Raw genomic sequence first — 15,212 nt, forward strand, 5'->3', positions numbered from 1 at the left:
ACTTAATGCTTTACCCACACAGCATGAAAAGCATAGACGAGCACATTGCTGTCGCGCCCCGAGTGACATCTTTGTTCAGCTCACTGTCTGTAACCCGTGTAGCATTTAGGAATCGTGGAATTAGCAAGACAGCTGGCTAACGGGTGGGCGGCTGGCTAGCTGGTTAGCTTGCTAATCCCGCCATGCTTCACTGGTGGCAGAAAATGACGGCAAGCTAGCTACCTATAACTAGCCAGATAAGTCTGCAACACTTTGCGGTGTGGTCGTCACCATAACAACTAACAACAATTGCCATTTTCTTTGGTGCTAGTCACAGTTAAATATCTGTTCTACTCCTATTTCATTTGTAGGGTAAGCACGTTCACCGTAGTTTGCACCGTTAGCTGCTAGGCACCGGCTCGCCGCCACCATGTTGAGAGGCAACAGAAATGCTCCCAATCTGGGATGTTGCACCTTTAAGGTCACAGTCCTTGACATACGTATCTAATTTGGAGTTTTTTCATCCATAGGTATTGATTACTGGCGTCTCCCGGTGCGGTAACCCATTAATCTTACAAGTGAAATCAATTGAGGTTATTCTGATCCGGTGGGGACAGATTTATACTCTCCTTGAGGCAAGCCTGGTGATCTGGGTCTGAAAATGTTAAGCTAACAAACAGTAGCAGAGGCACACAGCAGGGTCTCTTAACCTTTCCTTGATGCTGTTTTAAAGGTTCATAGACTATTATTACCCCGGCGATCACAAAGTCGGATGGGAAATATGTGAGAGAAGTGAAGGCACGGTCGTAGACAGTTAGCCTGAGGTGGACAGGTAGAGTCATGTTCACGTCTGACAGGGCTTCAATGTCAAAGTGTGACATGGAGGAAGACGTTTGTGTCTGTGCTTTCAAGGGCGGGGGTGTCTTCAGTGCTTCATCTGGGATTAGGGACACATGTTGAGACAGGAGCTGATGCTGCAGGTTCTCACCGCTGCATCGTTGTGGCTCGGTTAAAAGTTTCCCAAGTTAATTCATCACGCAAAAACAATCATCGTGATTCAAGTGAATCCAGCACGGGAATGGTGGACTCCGCCACGACCAATTACAAAAACAGGGGTTTGTTTAATTTTGAATGCTGGACTTTTACATGTAACATTGTATTCGATATTATTATTGTGGTATATACTTTTACTGAAGTAAAGGGTCTGAATACTCCATCCACCTGGTGTTGTCTGTCGCGTTTACCTGAATGGATACAGTTTAAAGTCCAAAGGCAGCTGATGATGGACTGAGTCACTTGTCTCACTTGTGACACAGCAGTCCGCTGACATGCGGCTTGGATTAGACGTATGGAAGCGCCGCGGGGTGGCTTGATCTCAGCAGCTGCAGCACACAGTGTGGACAGCGTGTCGTGCGGTGGCTCACCACGGCCTAAAGATACAGTTCACTGTACTAACCCCGAGTAAAGGTCACTCCTGCACTCGCATACTGCCGAATTCCGCGTGCCCCTCTGCGCTCGTTTGTTTTTTCCGCGGATGGCCATCGCTGTCCGCTGTGGATGGAAATTCGAAATAAATTTCCAGCTTCGCCGGGGCTGTCCTCAGATTTGACCCCCCCCCCCCCGGTGATTTTCACCTTCAGACATGATCAGCTCGGCTGGAGACAAAGTTCAGTGGAGTCAAAGCTGAGCTGAGCACAGGTTGAAAATTGCTTAGGGGGTACGGGGTGATGGGGGGTTCTGCAGTGTGAGTGTGGGGCTTCAGCTAAGCCTTGTCTCCGGCCCCTGAAGATTTCCCAACATCGCCTTGAGCTCTAAAGCCTCTGCTGTGGATGTGGGGCCTGTGCTCCAATTCCAGGTGCTTAGTTCCCAACCCGCACTTTTGGAGTATTTCAGGTCCTTCAAGTGGGTGGGGTCGGGGGAAAGGGGTGATTGAGCTCCAGGGACAAAATCAATAGATGCTTTTATTTTCAATTCGCAAATGCTCTCGTCACTGAGTGTCTCAAAAGCTTGCGCTCTTTGGAAACAACCAATGACAGGCATCGCTGATAGTCTAATCACCTCCGCCAGGGAGGTCGTTTCCATCCGATTTTCACGAAACCTGGTGGAAGGGTGTAGCATGGGTCAAGGAAGAGCCCTTTTGGTTTCGGAGCGGATCCGAATCACGAGGCTGCCCCCACGCGTTATTTAATTTCACTCGTGGAAACGGTCCCGGTGGAGCTCTTCCTTCAGCTGATGTGCTCATGAACCGCCGCGGTTAGAACAAGTGCATGGCGGCCTCACTGGGGGGGGAGAAAAGAAGCTAACGAGGTATTTAAAACACATCTGTATGCAACAGAGTAATGCTTGTCTGTGCACGGGGGAATATTAATTTGTTCGGAGAATCAAAATTCAAGGCCCGTGGCTCTCCACCTCGCGAAACAAGACATCAAAAGCGTCCCCTGCAGCTGGGGAGCTCGGAGCTGAAGGTGTGGACAGCCGTCAGACATCTCCGCTCCATTTCCTGTATATATTATCTGCTACCCCCCCCCCCCCCCTCTCTCTCTCTGTCTAAATGCGTGAGTGTGTGAAGTGACCAATGCAGTTGGCCATTTCACGTTGTCACCACATCAGTGAACCTGCCCTCAGCCATAGGCTCTGACCCCTGGTGGTCTGAGTCAAATATTTGGATGTATTTACTTGCTGCCATCACAAGTTTAAACTTGCTTTATGAATGAGGATGAATGAATGAATGAAATATTTCATTCATTTCTGTGTTGATTTGGGGGGGGGGGGTCTATTATAGATGGAATATAATGGATTCCCCAAAAAGATTAATAATATAAATACATTTTGAACACTGACTTATGTGTGGAAGGGTTTGACATAAATCCAAATCCTTAATCTTGCAACTGAAGATTTTCTGGATCTGTTTCCAAAAGGGGAATGGGTGAATAAATTGTATGGTAATATTTGACCGCTAATGTATTCCAAACCATCCCCATTGAGACTTGTGAAAATATATATGCAATTGTTTGGCATTTTAAGGCATTTTGTATATATGCATGGAGTGATACGTTCAAGTAGAGTATTATCGAGATGTTTATTCCGCATGTAAATATGTGGGTGTTCTTCTGCTGAATACATCATTTGTGCAATCTTGAACAACAACTGCGCGTACTTAAACTTTACGCACCGGCTGTACCTCTTGTCAAGCCCGTCGAAACGAAACGGAGCACTTCCTGTTGCGCATTACAAAATAAAACATGTGTTAAAAATTATGTTTATAAGTCTAATAATCACGTTCATATTTGGAAGTTAGCCTGCAAAAGTCTACTAAAGTAAAACTGCAATAAACCACACTGGAAATACTCAAGTCAAATATCAATTGCAGAAATATTACTGATAGTGAATTATGCAGCATGGTCACTGTTAGAGCCTTATCATTATTAATGATGCACGGTCGAGGTGCCGCTCATTAAACCGCTTCATGCTGTTGGGCATCACAATGCATCATTTTTTAATAAACTGATCATTTGTATAAAAAAAATGTTAATCCTACAAAGGTCTGCCTGCTAATTATAGCTGTCAAATACATGCGGTGGAGTACTAAGTACAACACCTCTCTCTGTGTTGTAGTGGAGCAGAAATATAAAGCAAATGGCAATACTCAAGTAAGGTACAAGTACATTTAACTGTGTACTTAAGTACTTGAGTAAATGCTGGCAGTGGCCTTCTGACATCTGACTGCAAATTATAAATATGACCCAGACAATGTGCAGTCTCCCATCTTAATGAATGCTTATTAAAAATGAACTTCCGCTTTGGTTGTGACCCGCCTGGCTGACAGTGAACGCCCTCGTGTCATTAAACAGCAGCAGACCTGTGTGTCTGCTTTAAATTACTCGGCTGATGTCTTTCTATTCTTTATTCATAAGCACCACCCGTCCCGCTGTTTTAATTTGAAGGCCACCTCCCCTTATCTTCCGGTCTTCTCCTCGCTAACTTTGACAGCTGGACCGCAGCTGGACCGCCCGCTGTCCGCGCGCACCTATCCATCCAGCCAGGACGCGCTCACCCGCTCCCCGGTCACAGCCGCTGCCCAAGGGGCTCGAAGCCGCCAATTAGAGGGACCCGCACTTCATCAACTTGGTCTCCATTTGTTTTTCGTCGTCCTAAAAAGCCCCCCCCGTCCACCGTCATAATTCCCCCCCAGAGACGCTCCGCGGGGTTCCTGTCGTCCCTCCGTCCGCGAGCCGCGCGGAGCAAGTGGTTGGTCTTCCTGGTGACCGCCGTCGCGATGGTTCTGCTGGCTCTGGCCGTAGCCGTCCCGCTGCTGCTGCTCCGCGCCCCCGAGACCTCCGCGCACCACTACGAGATGATGGGCACCTGTCGGATGGTCTGCGACCCGTACACCCCGAAACCGGGGGGCGCCACCGCCATGGAGGTGATCCAGAACGTGAACGGCGTCGCTCCGCTGCCACCCATGGCGCAAGGGAGCCGCGGGGAGCCGGGGCGACCGGGCAAACCCGGCACCAGGGGCCCAACGGGAGAGCCAGGACCCCCGGGTCCGAGGGGACCACCGGGGCAGCGCGGCGGCGGCCGACTCGCCTTCCCCGCGGTGTCCGGACCCGCCGGACACCGCGAGGCGGACGGTGCGAACTCCTCCGCCAATGGTTTCCGGATCGCGTTCTACGTCGGCCTGAAGAACCCGCACGAGGGATATGAGGTGCTGAAGTTTGACGACGTGATCACAAACTTGGGGAACCACTACGACGCGAGCACCGGGAAGTTCACCTGCCATGTGTCCGGGATCTATTTCTTCACCTACCATGTGTTGATGCGGGGAGGGGACGGGACCAGCATGTGGGCTGACCTGTGCAAAAACGGACAGGTGAGAATGTCGATGACCAGGTGGGGGGGGGGGGGGGGGGGGGCATGATGACGAAACCAGCAGTCAATTCGTTTCTTAAAACACAACATTCCAGAGTCATCACAATTTAACGCTCAAAAAGCGCACGCCATCAAACCAGGCTTGATCTTTTTATTCCCATTAACACCATTTCTATAGCTGCATATTATTACTATTCATGAGTAATGGTTTCAGGGTAACATCAGTGATATTTCTGGTCATATCCGAGCATGTGTACACGCTCTGTTTGTGTGCGCAAACCCCCCTTTTTGGATGAGGCAGATGTTTACAGCTGCAGCTGGATGAGGGGTCAGATGATCACATCATCACTGGGCATTAAAGATGCTGCAAGGGGGATTAAATGCAAACATGCATCAGAGTCAAATTTGATGTATTTGATGTGTTACTATCCTAGAGTAGCTATCGTGGTTTTAACCTCTAATTTACCCAGCATTCCCTTTGAGTGTCTATTTTTAAAAAGCTGCACCACTGCTGTTTTTTTTTGCCTCTCTGCCATACGTGAACTTTCTATTCTCTCGTCAACTCATGAAGTCTCGTCCCATTTCCCCCCTCCTCTCCCCCAGGTACGGGCCAGCGCCATCGCCCAAGACGCCGACCAGAACTACGACTACGCCAGCAACAGCGCCGTGCTGCACCTGGACTCCGGGGACGAGATCTACGTCAAGCTGGACGGCGGCAAGGCGCACGGCGGGAACAACAACAAGTACAGCACCTTCTCCGGCTTCATCCTGTACCCCGACTAGACGCTCCATGCCGGCCGGTGCACATACAGCACCGAGAACTGTTCCCATCAAAAAGCCCAACATGTTTTGTCCTCGATTTGAAGACACGTCCCACGACACACAGGCTTGTTATCTGCAACCGTTATGTTCTGTTCATCTAGCGAAAGAGACCTTTTTGTACATGTGTTTGATTTGACTGGAGTTCTCCTGCTCCACTGTCACCAGAGTACGTGTCTCTCTACTGCAGACCTACAGTATCACCCCGAGCATGCTCCGAGCTGAGGAGGCATCATTCTTAAGTTCCTTTGACACATTTCCAAAATACTTTAGGCGGGGGGGAAGAGCTCAGCCCCAGAGCGGGCTGCTCACTGAGTGTATTAATGGCACCTAATATTTCAGGCTCGAGTGGCAACAGAAAGAAAGAGGGGAAAAAAGAAATCAAGAGATGAAATGAACGTCAGCGGTTTTGGACTTAGGAACGGTCACACCAGTATTTTAACACGAGGACATTTCATGGCGACTTAGTGTATTCTTTTGCGGTAAAATGACATGCACATTTTTCAACTTTATTGAACTTCACACAGATTTGCACCACAGACCCGACGGTAAACGGAGAGCCGAAGTATCCAAAATGTGGGAAGCTTAGTAGCGTCCACTGTTTCACTAAAGGGACGTGTTTTGCAGTAGTTACGAGACAGGAGTCATTTAAATAAAGAGTGAACTTGTCGTCCCGTTAGCCACTTAGCTCACGAGCTTGTAACTGACAGTCGGTAAGCTTGCTAGCTTGTAGCCAAGGCTCTTAAATGAAGGCCGGGACATCGTCTTTGACCCCAGGGGAGCTACAGAGTATGATACAAGCTGCTGTGGCTGACTAGCACCAGCGTGTTCTCAGCTGGCTAGCATATTAGCCGTTAGCTTGCCAGCTACAGTAGCTCACGTCATCAAGCTTCGACAACCAAATATTTTGCGCAGGTGTGCCTCTTTCTGGTGCGACCAGGCCTTCAAATGGTTACGAAAATACTAGGCCTCCCCGACGGCCTCGGCGAGCAGACATCGTGGCGCTTCGAGCCGTGTTCGGTGTTTCACTAAATAACCCAGTAACCACAACGTGAAAGATACAAATGGATGTCTTGCATCGATATCGAATCAAATAAATATTGTTTGACAAACAGTTGGCTTCGTGTGAACATGTATGACCAAAATAATCCAAGTGTTTCGTGTTTGATTCAATGTCAGCGCCATATATTTAATGAATTAATCTGCAACTGTTTTGATAATAAATAATGATGCCACTTCTCTTTGTCGTATTGCAAAGTAAACAGGATATCTTTGTGTTTTGGGCTGTTGGTCGAACCAAAACCAGCAAATGAAATGTGTCACCTTGGGCTCTGAGATAATGTGAGGGGCATGATTTTCACATTTCTTCTACCAAATATGAAATACATTAATCGAAAAAACAGCCAGCAGACTTTTGGATAAGGAAAATAATAGTTACATGCAACCCTTGTGCTAAATTAGTACGAGGAGAGGAGCTGTGTCAGACTCCTTTATATGTTTTTAACATGCATCTCTGAGCTTCTGGAACTCTAATGCTCTTATTTTGAAGGACAGCTTAGTGGCAACAGAGAGCAGACTTTTAGCAAGAGGCTGTCTGGGTGAGTCCTCAGCAGGAGGAAACATAAATAACATGCGTCTCTTCAGATCGCCTCAGACATGAAAGGCCGGTGGCTGCCGGCTCCTTTGTTTCACTTCTGATTAACTTGTATTGAGATTTGCAAAATGCTTTACCGGACTCAAACATGACTGTAAGCCTTCATTAAGATGATGGCTGTTCTGTGTTTGATTTTATCCCATCCCCCCTCAGGAACACACACACAAAACAGCTGTTTATACACCAGCTCTGTCAATTTAAATGTAAATCATGGAAAACAAATATTAGCCTGCCTGGTTAGATAAACCTCTATTAAGGTGTTGGCTTATTTTGCTCTACAAACTGGCTCCGTCCTCCTCAGAGGGGACTCTGTTCTTCTGGAGCAATCAAAAACAAAAAGAGGTGGATAGACGTCCCCACCGTTTGTTTAGTTTTTTGACAAAAATGGTACAGTTTGCAGTTTCTCCATTCTCTACAACGGAGGTGGCGAGTTCAGAGTGAGTATGAGACAAAGAGACGCATTTATGGGGAATACAGCGGACATGTACTGGAATTTTTAGGTATACTATGCAGGATTTCTTTGTCTCAACAAAAAAAGTATCCTCTCAATCATAACTCTGAAAAAGTATATAGTATTCAGGGGGGGGGGCATAGACTGTTTTATAAGAACTGGGCAAAGTCAGCGTGACGTTACCCCTTCGGTTTATAGACTGCCGTTTGTGCAGCCTCGTCGCCATCTTGTTTTTGTCCGTCGTCTTCTTGTTGTGCAACCAGAGGTTGAGAGGGTGGAGCTAAGTGCAAGCAAACGCTGAATAAGATCATTTTAGGTGATGTTCCAATTAACTTTCATCAAGTGAAAATACAATGTGAAAGGGTTAAAGTTGTGACACAAAACAGGAGCAAAAGATGGTCATCGTTCAAAGATGACCAAGACTCGACATTCTTTGAAGATCACTCTTTACACTTTTTTTGGGGGGGGGGGGGCAGTGGCGATGACGTCACCATGCAGAGGCCTCTCAAAGTGTTTAAAGATCAAAGCATGAGGCTCTCAGCCTCCACTGCAGACACGTTTAAGATGAAAAGTGGAGCTGCTGACACCAACTGAGACATCAACGGCAGTGCGTGTCACCCGCCTGCCAAATGGATGATCACGCACACACACGCACGCACACACACACACATATATATATATATATATATAAAACACGATAGATGATCATCCATCCCCGCCATGTCTGGGTGACAGTGAGGGATCGCTGACTGACAGACGGAGTAGTGAAATTCTCTGATGGATGAGATAAGTAGGACGCACACACACACACACATTGTGTTCAGGGGAATGCATCTTGACAGGCAGCTGAGCAACAGGCATCATGCTGGAGGCATGAAAGCATGTGTCGCCACGGGTTTTGTGTTGTACATGCCACTTTCGTTCAGTAGACTATGAGTCTTTTTAATTGAAACCCTGTGACTAAAGAGTCTGATCTAATGAAGCCAAAACACACCAGCAGTTAAGAGCAGCCGGCCTCCGTTGATTTCAGGGCCTGATTGCCAATCGACGTGAAAAATTGCAGCCGAGGAGCCGCCAATCATCGGGGACATTTTTAAAAAACCTCTCCTCATTCTGTCACCGCGCCGATTTCATCCCCGGCCTGATTGCTCCGCGAGTAACGCTCGTGCCTGAGATGCAAATGCAAAAAGTGTGCATGAGCAAAAAACAAACAAAAAAAGCTGTAAAAGAGGGACGTCTGAAGGGACCCGTGGAGAGGGTGAGAGCCGGGATCTGACACCTGAAAACCTCCCGCTTATCTTCCTCTTTTGTTTGTTGTGCGAGTCTTATCCAAGGTGGCGCGCTCGCAAACCACACGGCTGGAATCCTCACCGGAACATGAAAGAAAGGAGGGAAAGCTGGAGAGGTGGTGCATTAAAGATGCAGCCTGCGAGATGAAGCTGTATTTGATAAATTATTATAAAGTATTTCTTTTTACTGTATAGAGTTAGTAGATTGTCCATTATGTGCAATTTGGGGCGGATTGGAACACGTAAAGTCAAGTTACAACAGCGTCCTGTGTTATGGCGAAACAAGCAAACTTCCCACGTCGTTCCAAGAAAACCCAAAAGCTTCGCAATTTAGCACCGTGAAAGTCTTGAGGTTCTGCTGACCGAATTTGAGGTGGATCCGTTACATCGTTGGACTATTCCGTCGCAATTTAGTGCCACATTAGCCGAACCAACCACATTTCAAAGGGATCCGATAAAGCCTCAAGGAGGAAAAAGTTTGGGGAAAAAACCTGCACTAAATTCAAAATGGCCGGCGTTGACGGAAGGCCACGATGAATATGTTTTCTTTCAATACTTTAAGTACATTTAGCTCATTAACTAATATACTTTATGGTATACTAGATGATGACAATATGTTTTGTAATATACTACACCAATATTATTCAATATATTCTAAAATAAATTGCTAAATCATTGCCATGCCAGTGTAAGATATCCACACAAGATGAGAAATAAAACGAGTTGTCCCGAACATAAACAATACGCAGCAAAAACAGAGACACTCGTGTATATTTTAGTGTGGAATAAATTCCCAGTATTACCCCGGATTCATGTGTCGGATAATGACTGCACTTCGAAGATGACATCTCTTCTGTGGTTAAATCGGCCAAGCAAGGGGGAAGACTTGGGAAACGGAGCGAAAGAGAGCGAAAGAGAAGGACCCAGTGAACAGTGAAGGGGATAAAAAAATAAATAAAAGTCCTCTCATGGAAGTAAATAAAATAACAAAAAGAAGACAAATCACTCCTTGAGGGTTTAAACTCGGGGTTAAGCTTATTTGGCAAATAATACAATGTTGTGGGTGCTTTTTCAAAGACGACAAGCTTCCAGGCTCATGAATATACCTTCTGTCAAACGCCGCACACCTCAGAGTCATTATGATGCGCTGAATCGTCATCTATAGTGCCACAGATTACTGTTGCCGCTGAAAGGACATAAAGCTTAAAAGGCTGCAGTGGCAGCTAGTAAACGGTGATTTTCATTGATTTAAAGCTGCTCTTTGAGTCACTTTAACAGCGTTGTGAGAGCTATGATGAGACAACTGTTATAATCAATCAATTTAACTCAATTTCTATGCAAAAGAAAATCTCTTGTTTTGCCTGCAAATGTGGATATATGTCGTGTTTCAAACTTATTGTTGTGAAGACTGAAATTTAAACTTGTGTTGGTTTCTGTATTACAGTGCATACACACCAACTGGTGGAAAACAGCGTTGCACCTACTGTATGTGAATGTGCTTATGGAAATAAATTGCTCTCTAATTGTAAAGGAATAGATTAACATGTTGGGAAATACTGTTATTTGCACTCTTATAACTGTATCTAAATATGAAGCTAAAGCCAGGAGATGGTTAACTTAGCTTAGCATAAAGCAGAGGGAAACCGTTAGCCTGGCTTTGTCTAAAGTCAAAGTTTTCTTTATTTTTATTTTTACGAAATTAAAGTGTTTTATCGTGAGACGTGCCCCTCTATTATCGATCAGGAAATATGAAGCTAGAGTCAGGAGATGGTTTGGTTAGCTTAGCATTAAGACTGGAAACAGCTAGCCTGCCTCTGTCCAGCGTCTCCAAAGCTCACTAACATGTGACATCTCGTTTGTTTAATCCGTACACAAACAGAAATGTAAAAACGACAAAAGCCAGTCTCGCCCTGCTTGCAGTCCTTATGCTAAGCTAAGCTAATGGTGCTAGCTTCATAACTAGCATAAAGCTATGAGTGTGGTATCAATTTTCTCGTCTAACTCTCAACAAACCAATCAGCTAATTTTCGAAAATGTCAAACTTTTCCTTTGCCTTACAACACCTTTAACCTTTCGGCTGCTCTAAACTATATTTTCTACCTTACGCAAAATGTCATCTTGAATGTTTTTCAACTCAGGCAATTACATTTACGGTATATCTCTCTGAGGACATTTGGTCTTATAATAGCCAGAAATACAAGAGCTCGCACACATTCACACAGATGATTTGCAGCCAGGCAGGAAAATGGCATAACTGCCAGAAACACATCCCTGTCTTGTTCTCTGAGCCGGGGCCATAATGAGAGGCTAAAAGAGCCTACGCGGAGATCAATCACACACACACACACACACACTCCTCTTATCCCATCAACCATCATCCACCACTCCCTGCCGGCTGCCGTCTCCTCATCCCCTCTCGCACATTTTTATCACCATTATTTATGTCCTGCCTCCTCCCTCGGCTTGTCATGAGAGTTTTAGAGCCTTTAAAAAAAGTTCCACCTCATTTTAACTTATTATTAAAGCTCTTCTTTGGTCTTTCTGTTAGACTATTTTGCTTCCTATTAAGAAACAGAATCAAAGCCCAGGGTTTGGGCACTAATTTGAGATTACATATTTCTTTCGTCTTCATTCAGATGGCTTTATTTCCCTCAGATTTCTCAAACCGCGCACAACGTCTCTCACCTGTCTGCTTTCAAATCTGACAGCGACTTATCCGAGATGTCATTAATTTATCACAGCATCTCTGAGGAGGTTTTTTTCTTCCACAATCCCCCGTGTCACGTAATCCGTCATTTGTGAATGTAGGGGAGTGAAGGTTAAGGAAATAAGTCATTTGGAGCAGGCGGCTTTCATTGTAACAAAGCCAATGAGGACTATATCTTTCATCTCTCTGTCTCTCTCCTCCGGCTGACGGCAGTGACAGGCCGAGGACGCCAGATGAGAGAGACCATCCTCAGAGAGTCGGGCTGAAAGGTCAGCGTGGCCCCGGGCAGCATGGCTGATGAGCACACACACACACATGCTGAGACGCCGCTGCACACGCCTTCATGTGTTCCATTAAAATAGGCCATAAACAGCCCTGTGATGGGTGCGGAAACCTTTTTTTAATGGGGGAAAACAACACAACAATCACATGAGCAGAGATGTGGGCTGTACAATGGCCTTCATGCATGGAAGACGGATAACAAGATGCTTTCACAAGGACTAAGACCAAAGACGAGGGCTCTGGCGAAAACAAAGGCCCGTCCGGCAACTAGACGCTGCTTTCAACAACCATATATATTCAGGTCCAGATTCCTGATGGATCACTTTGTCACGTCAAGGTTGCGCTTCTACCGATTACCTCGCGATTGGCACGACAAAGAAATGGCGTCTCTTCCTGGATCGTATTTCCTCGTCTCATCAGAACCTCAAACATCGTTGTTGCCATTTTTTAAAATGTCAATCCGTCCGAATTAACATGTTGTATCTTGTTGTTTTCATTTCTACAGCCCGATGTCAGAAATATGCCTCAAGGGACTTTGCAATAACTCCCCAAAGGAATTGTGGGTAAAATAAATGGAAGAAAATCTCAGGAAGAGCAACAGATTCGGGATCCAAGCAGTAGATGTCGTGCGTGTACAGAATCAACCCTGTCTCCTCCAAAACTACTTAACTGAACTCTCAATCACGTTACGATCGCAGTTTGAAAGCAGTCGGTTAACGTGATTCACATTGCAGTTTCATCCTCTGGGGACCATGAACGTCTGAACCAAATAGTTTGACAAACAATCCAAAAGTTGCGGGCCTGCATTGGTTCCCCCCCCCCCCCCAGAGCCACGCCATCTACAGTTCCGCTCTGCAGCAACAGCGTGGAGCACGGACGGGCAATCGTGTTAACACAAGCGTCTGCATCGATTTAATTTGGCAATTACTAAAACGGGCCTCATTTATCATCACCTTAAGCTTTCACAAACTTCTAGAGATGTAATAAGACGGAGGAGCAATCTGTCCCCCACTTCTCATTAGGACTCTAAAGAGATCCCCCGAAAGCTTAATTATTTATCTGCATTAATATCCCTTCTATTATTAATGGTAGGTGAGTGTGTGTGCGCGCGAGGGCCAAAGATCAGCCCTCCTTTACCTCAGCCTCCCTCCTGATTAATGGATGAGGGAGAGGAGCCCTTCATGTATTATTACTGCAGAGATCCTGGACCTTGGAGGGGGAGAAAGAGGGGGAGACAGACAGAGAGAGAGAGAGGAAGCTGAGTGAATGATAATCGCTGTTTCGTATGCAAACGTGTCCCTGTACGTCGCTGACATTTCAATACTAATGGCAGAGAGTGATGGGGTTGAGAGTCCCACCATTGAAAATCCATCCCTGTTTGCGATACCTCCACTTAAATTTGACACCGGTGGCACAAAGTTGTGAAATGTCAAACAATGAAAAAGTCAACCGGTTCGACGCCGTTGGCCACAAATCATCGGATGTTTTGTACGACTGCTTTTACAGCCTCGCCGCTGTGGCACGGCGATGTTTCACATCATAACGCTGACATTTTTAAACCAACATAAGTTGTTTTTCTGCCCGTTTAAATGCTTTCGTTGTTGGTTTTATTGGCTTTTATGGTGGGAGAGAAATATATATAAGTGATATGCTGTTTGCATCTCCTCTGATTTATGCTTCTGTTGTGCTTCCTAATCTTTGTCTGTGTCTCCTCAGCCAAAGTGAAACGTTAAAACAGTTCGGTGTCCCTTTTTTGTCTTCCAGCTGCTTTACTCTGACATCTGGTGGACGAGCACGGTGTTGCGAGGCAGAATGTGTTGATATAGTTCATGTTATCCGTTAATCCGTTATTAAAAAGTTCTTTGTTTTTTTTAAAGAAACGAGTGTCATCACAAAATAAATGTGATGTAATGTATTTCGATCTTTGTATGCATGTGTCATGTGTGAGCGTATCTTATCCAACATAGTGTACATTATATCCAAGGATACTTAGGTATAATATAATAAAAATATATAAATATAATTAGGTTTACTGGTATTTATCAAATAACGTATTCTTTAATTTTAGTCATGTATTTATTTTATTTTATATATATATATATTTTTTAATTATTTTTGTTGTTGTTCTCATGTATTTCTTCAGCATGTAAAGCACCTTGAATAGCCTGTATGTTTGAACGGTGCTTTACAAATAAACTTATCCTCGCCTGAAGGAATATTGACTGGAAGCAAAATGCATTTAACTTATTGAGAATATATTTTTATTTATTTATTTTCTTCCTATTTACTCTCTCCTCACATGTCACATGTCACGTCCAAAGTAAAATACATTCAAATAAATTTTAAAAAGCTCATGCACTTACACGTCAAAGTCACTAGATGTCGCCAAAGTTCTACACTTGCTGTTGACTTTCTCTTTCCAGATGTGGCTACTTGAGCCCACATTGAGCACGCATGCGCAGAACCTTGCTGCCTCCTCGAAAGCGCAGTACTCTTTCTCTGTATTGTAACAGACACCATTTCCCGTCGTCCTCCGCTAGGTGGCAGCACAGTCACGCAGAGAGACAGAATCCAGCCAGAGAGCCACAACTTTCCTCGAACGATCGCACCTCATCTTGTCATCTGAAATATTACGCTTTTTTAATCCATCTGACAGTTTTTTCTTTTCCAGCACAAACAAACCACATTTATCGTCTGAAAAAAAAGAGTTTTTTGGACACAAAGAAAGGTGCAGAGCTTAACTTTCACTGTTCAGTGTGTTTAGTTCAGATTACCATATTGTTGAATATAAATGCAGCCTTTTTTATATTCTATCTTCTTATTTTTAAAGGTCACAGATTATATTAAAGTCAAATTGTTCCATTACACTCGGATGGAGCTGCTGTTTTTGTTTCAATAAGTTTGAACAGCGTTTACACTGAAACAATTTTGGGTAACACAAATAAAGATGTCCCAACACAACATGATTTTTATAAGAAGAATAGTCCTATAATGTGTCCTGTTTATCTTTCAGAAAACAATTAACTTAAAAACAAATGTATTTCCTAGAATTGCCAAAACAGTCAGTTTGGGTATCTGGTCAAACAAAGCAGGGCCGACAGAGAGGTAATTATTAAAACAGATTATTGGCTTTTATTGAACACTTATGTCAGGCTATTATTT

General features: G+C 44.9%; 1 protein-coding gene across 1 annotated transcript; it reads left to right on the forward strand.

Annotated features, from left to right (window-relative positions):
- Positions 1-4,237: 4,237 nt before the first annotated feature.
- c1ql2 (complement component 1, q subcomponent-like 2) lies at positions 4,238-5,631 on the forward strand (the record flags this gene model as incomplete). The annotated part of the gene is made up of 2 exons (XM_079296768.1): positions 4,238-4,849; positions 5,452-5,631. Exons 1-2 carry the CDS (start codon positions 4,256-4,258, stop codon positions 5,629-5,631), a joined length of 774 nt encoding a protein of 257 aa, XP_079152894.1. The 5' UTR covers positions 4,238-4,255.
- Between the last annotated feature and the right edge of the window lie 9,581 nt (positions 5,632-15,212).

This window comes from Melanostigma gelatinosum (assembly GCF_949748355.1).
Source record: "Melanostigma gelatinosum genome assembly, chromosome: 24".
NCBI classification, from domain to species: Eukaryota; Metazoa; Chordata; class Actinopteri; order Perciformes; family Zoarcidae; genus Melanostigma; species Melanostigma gelatinosum.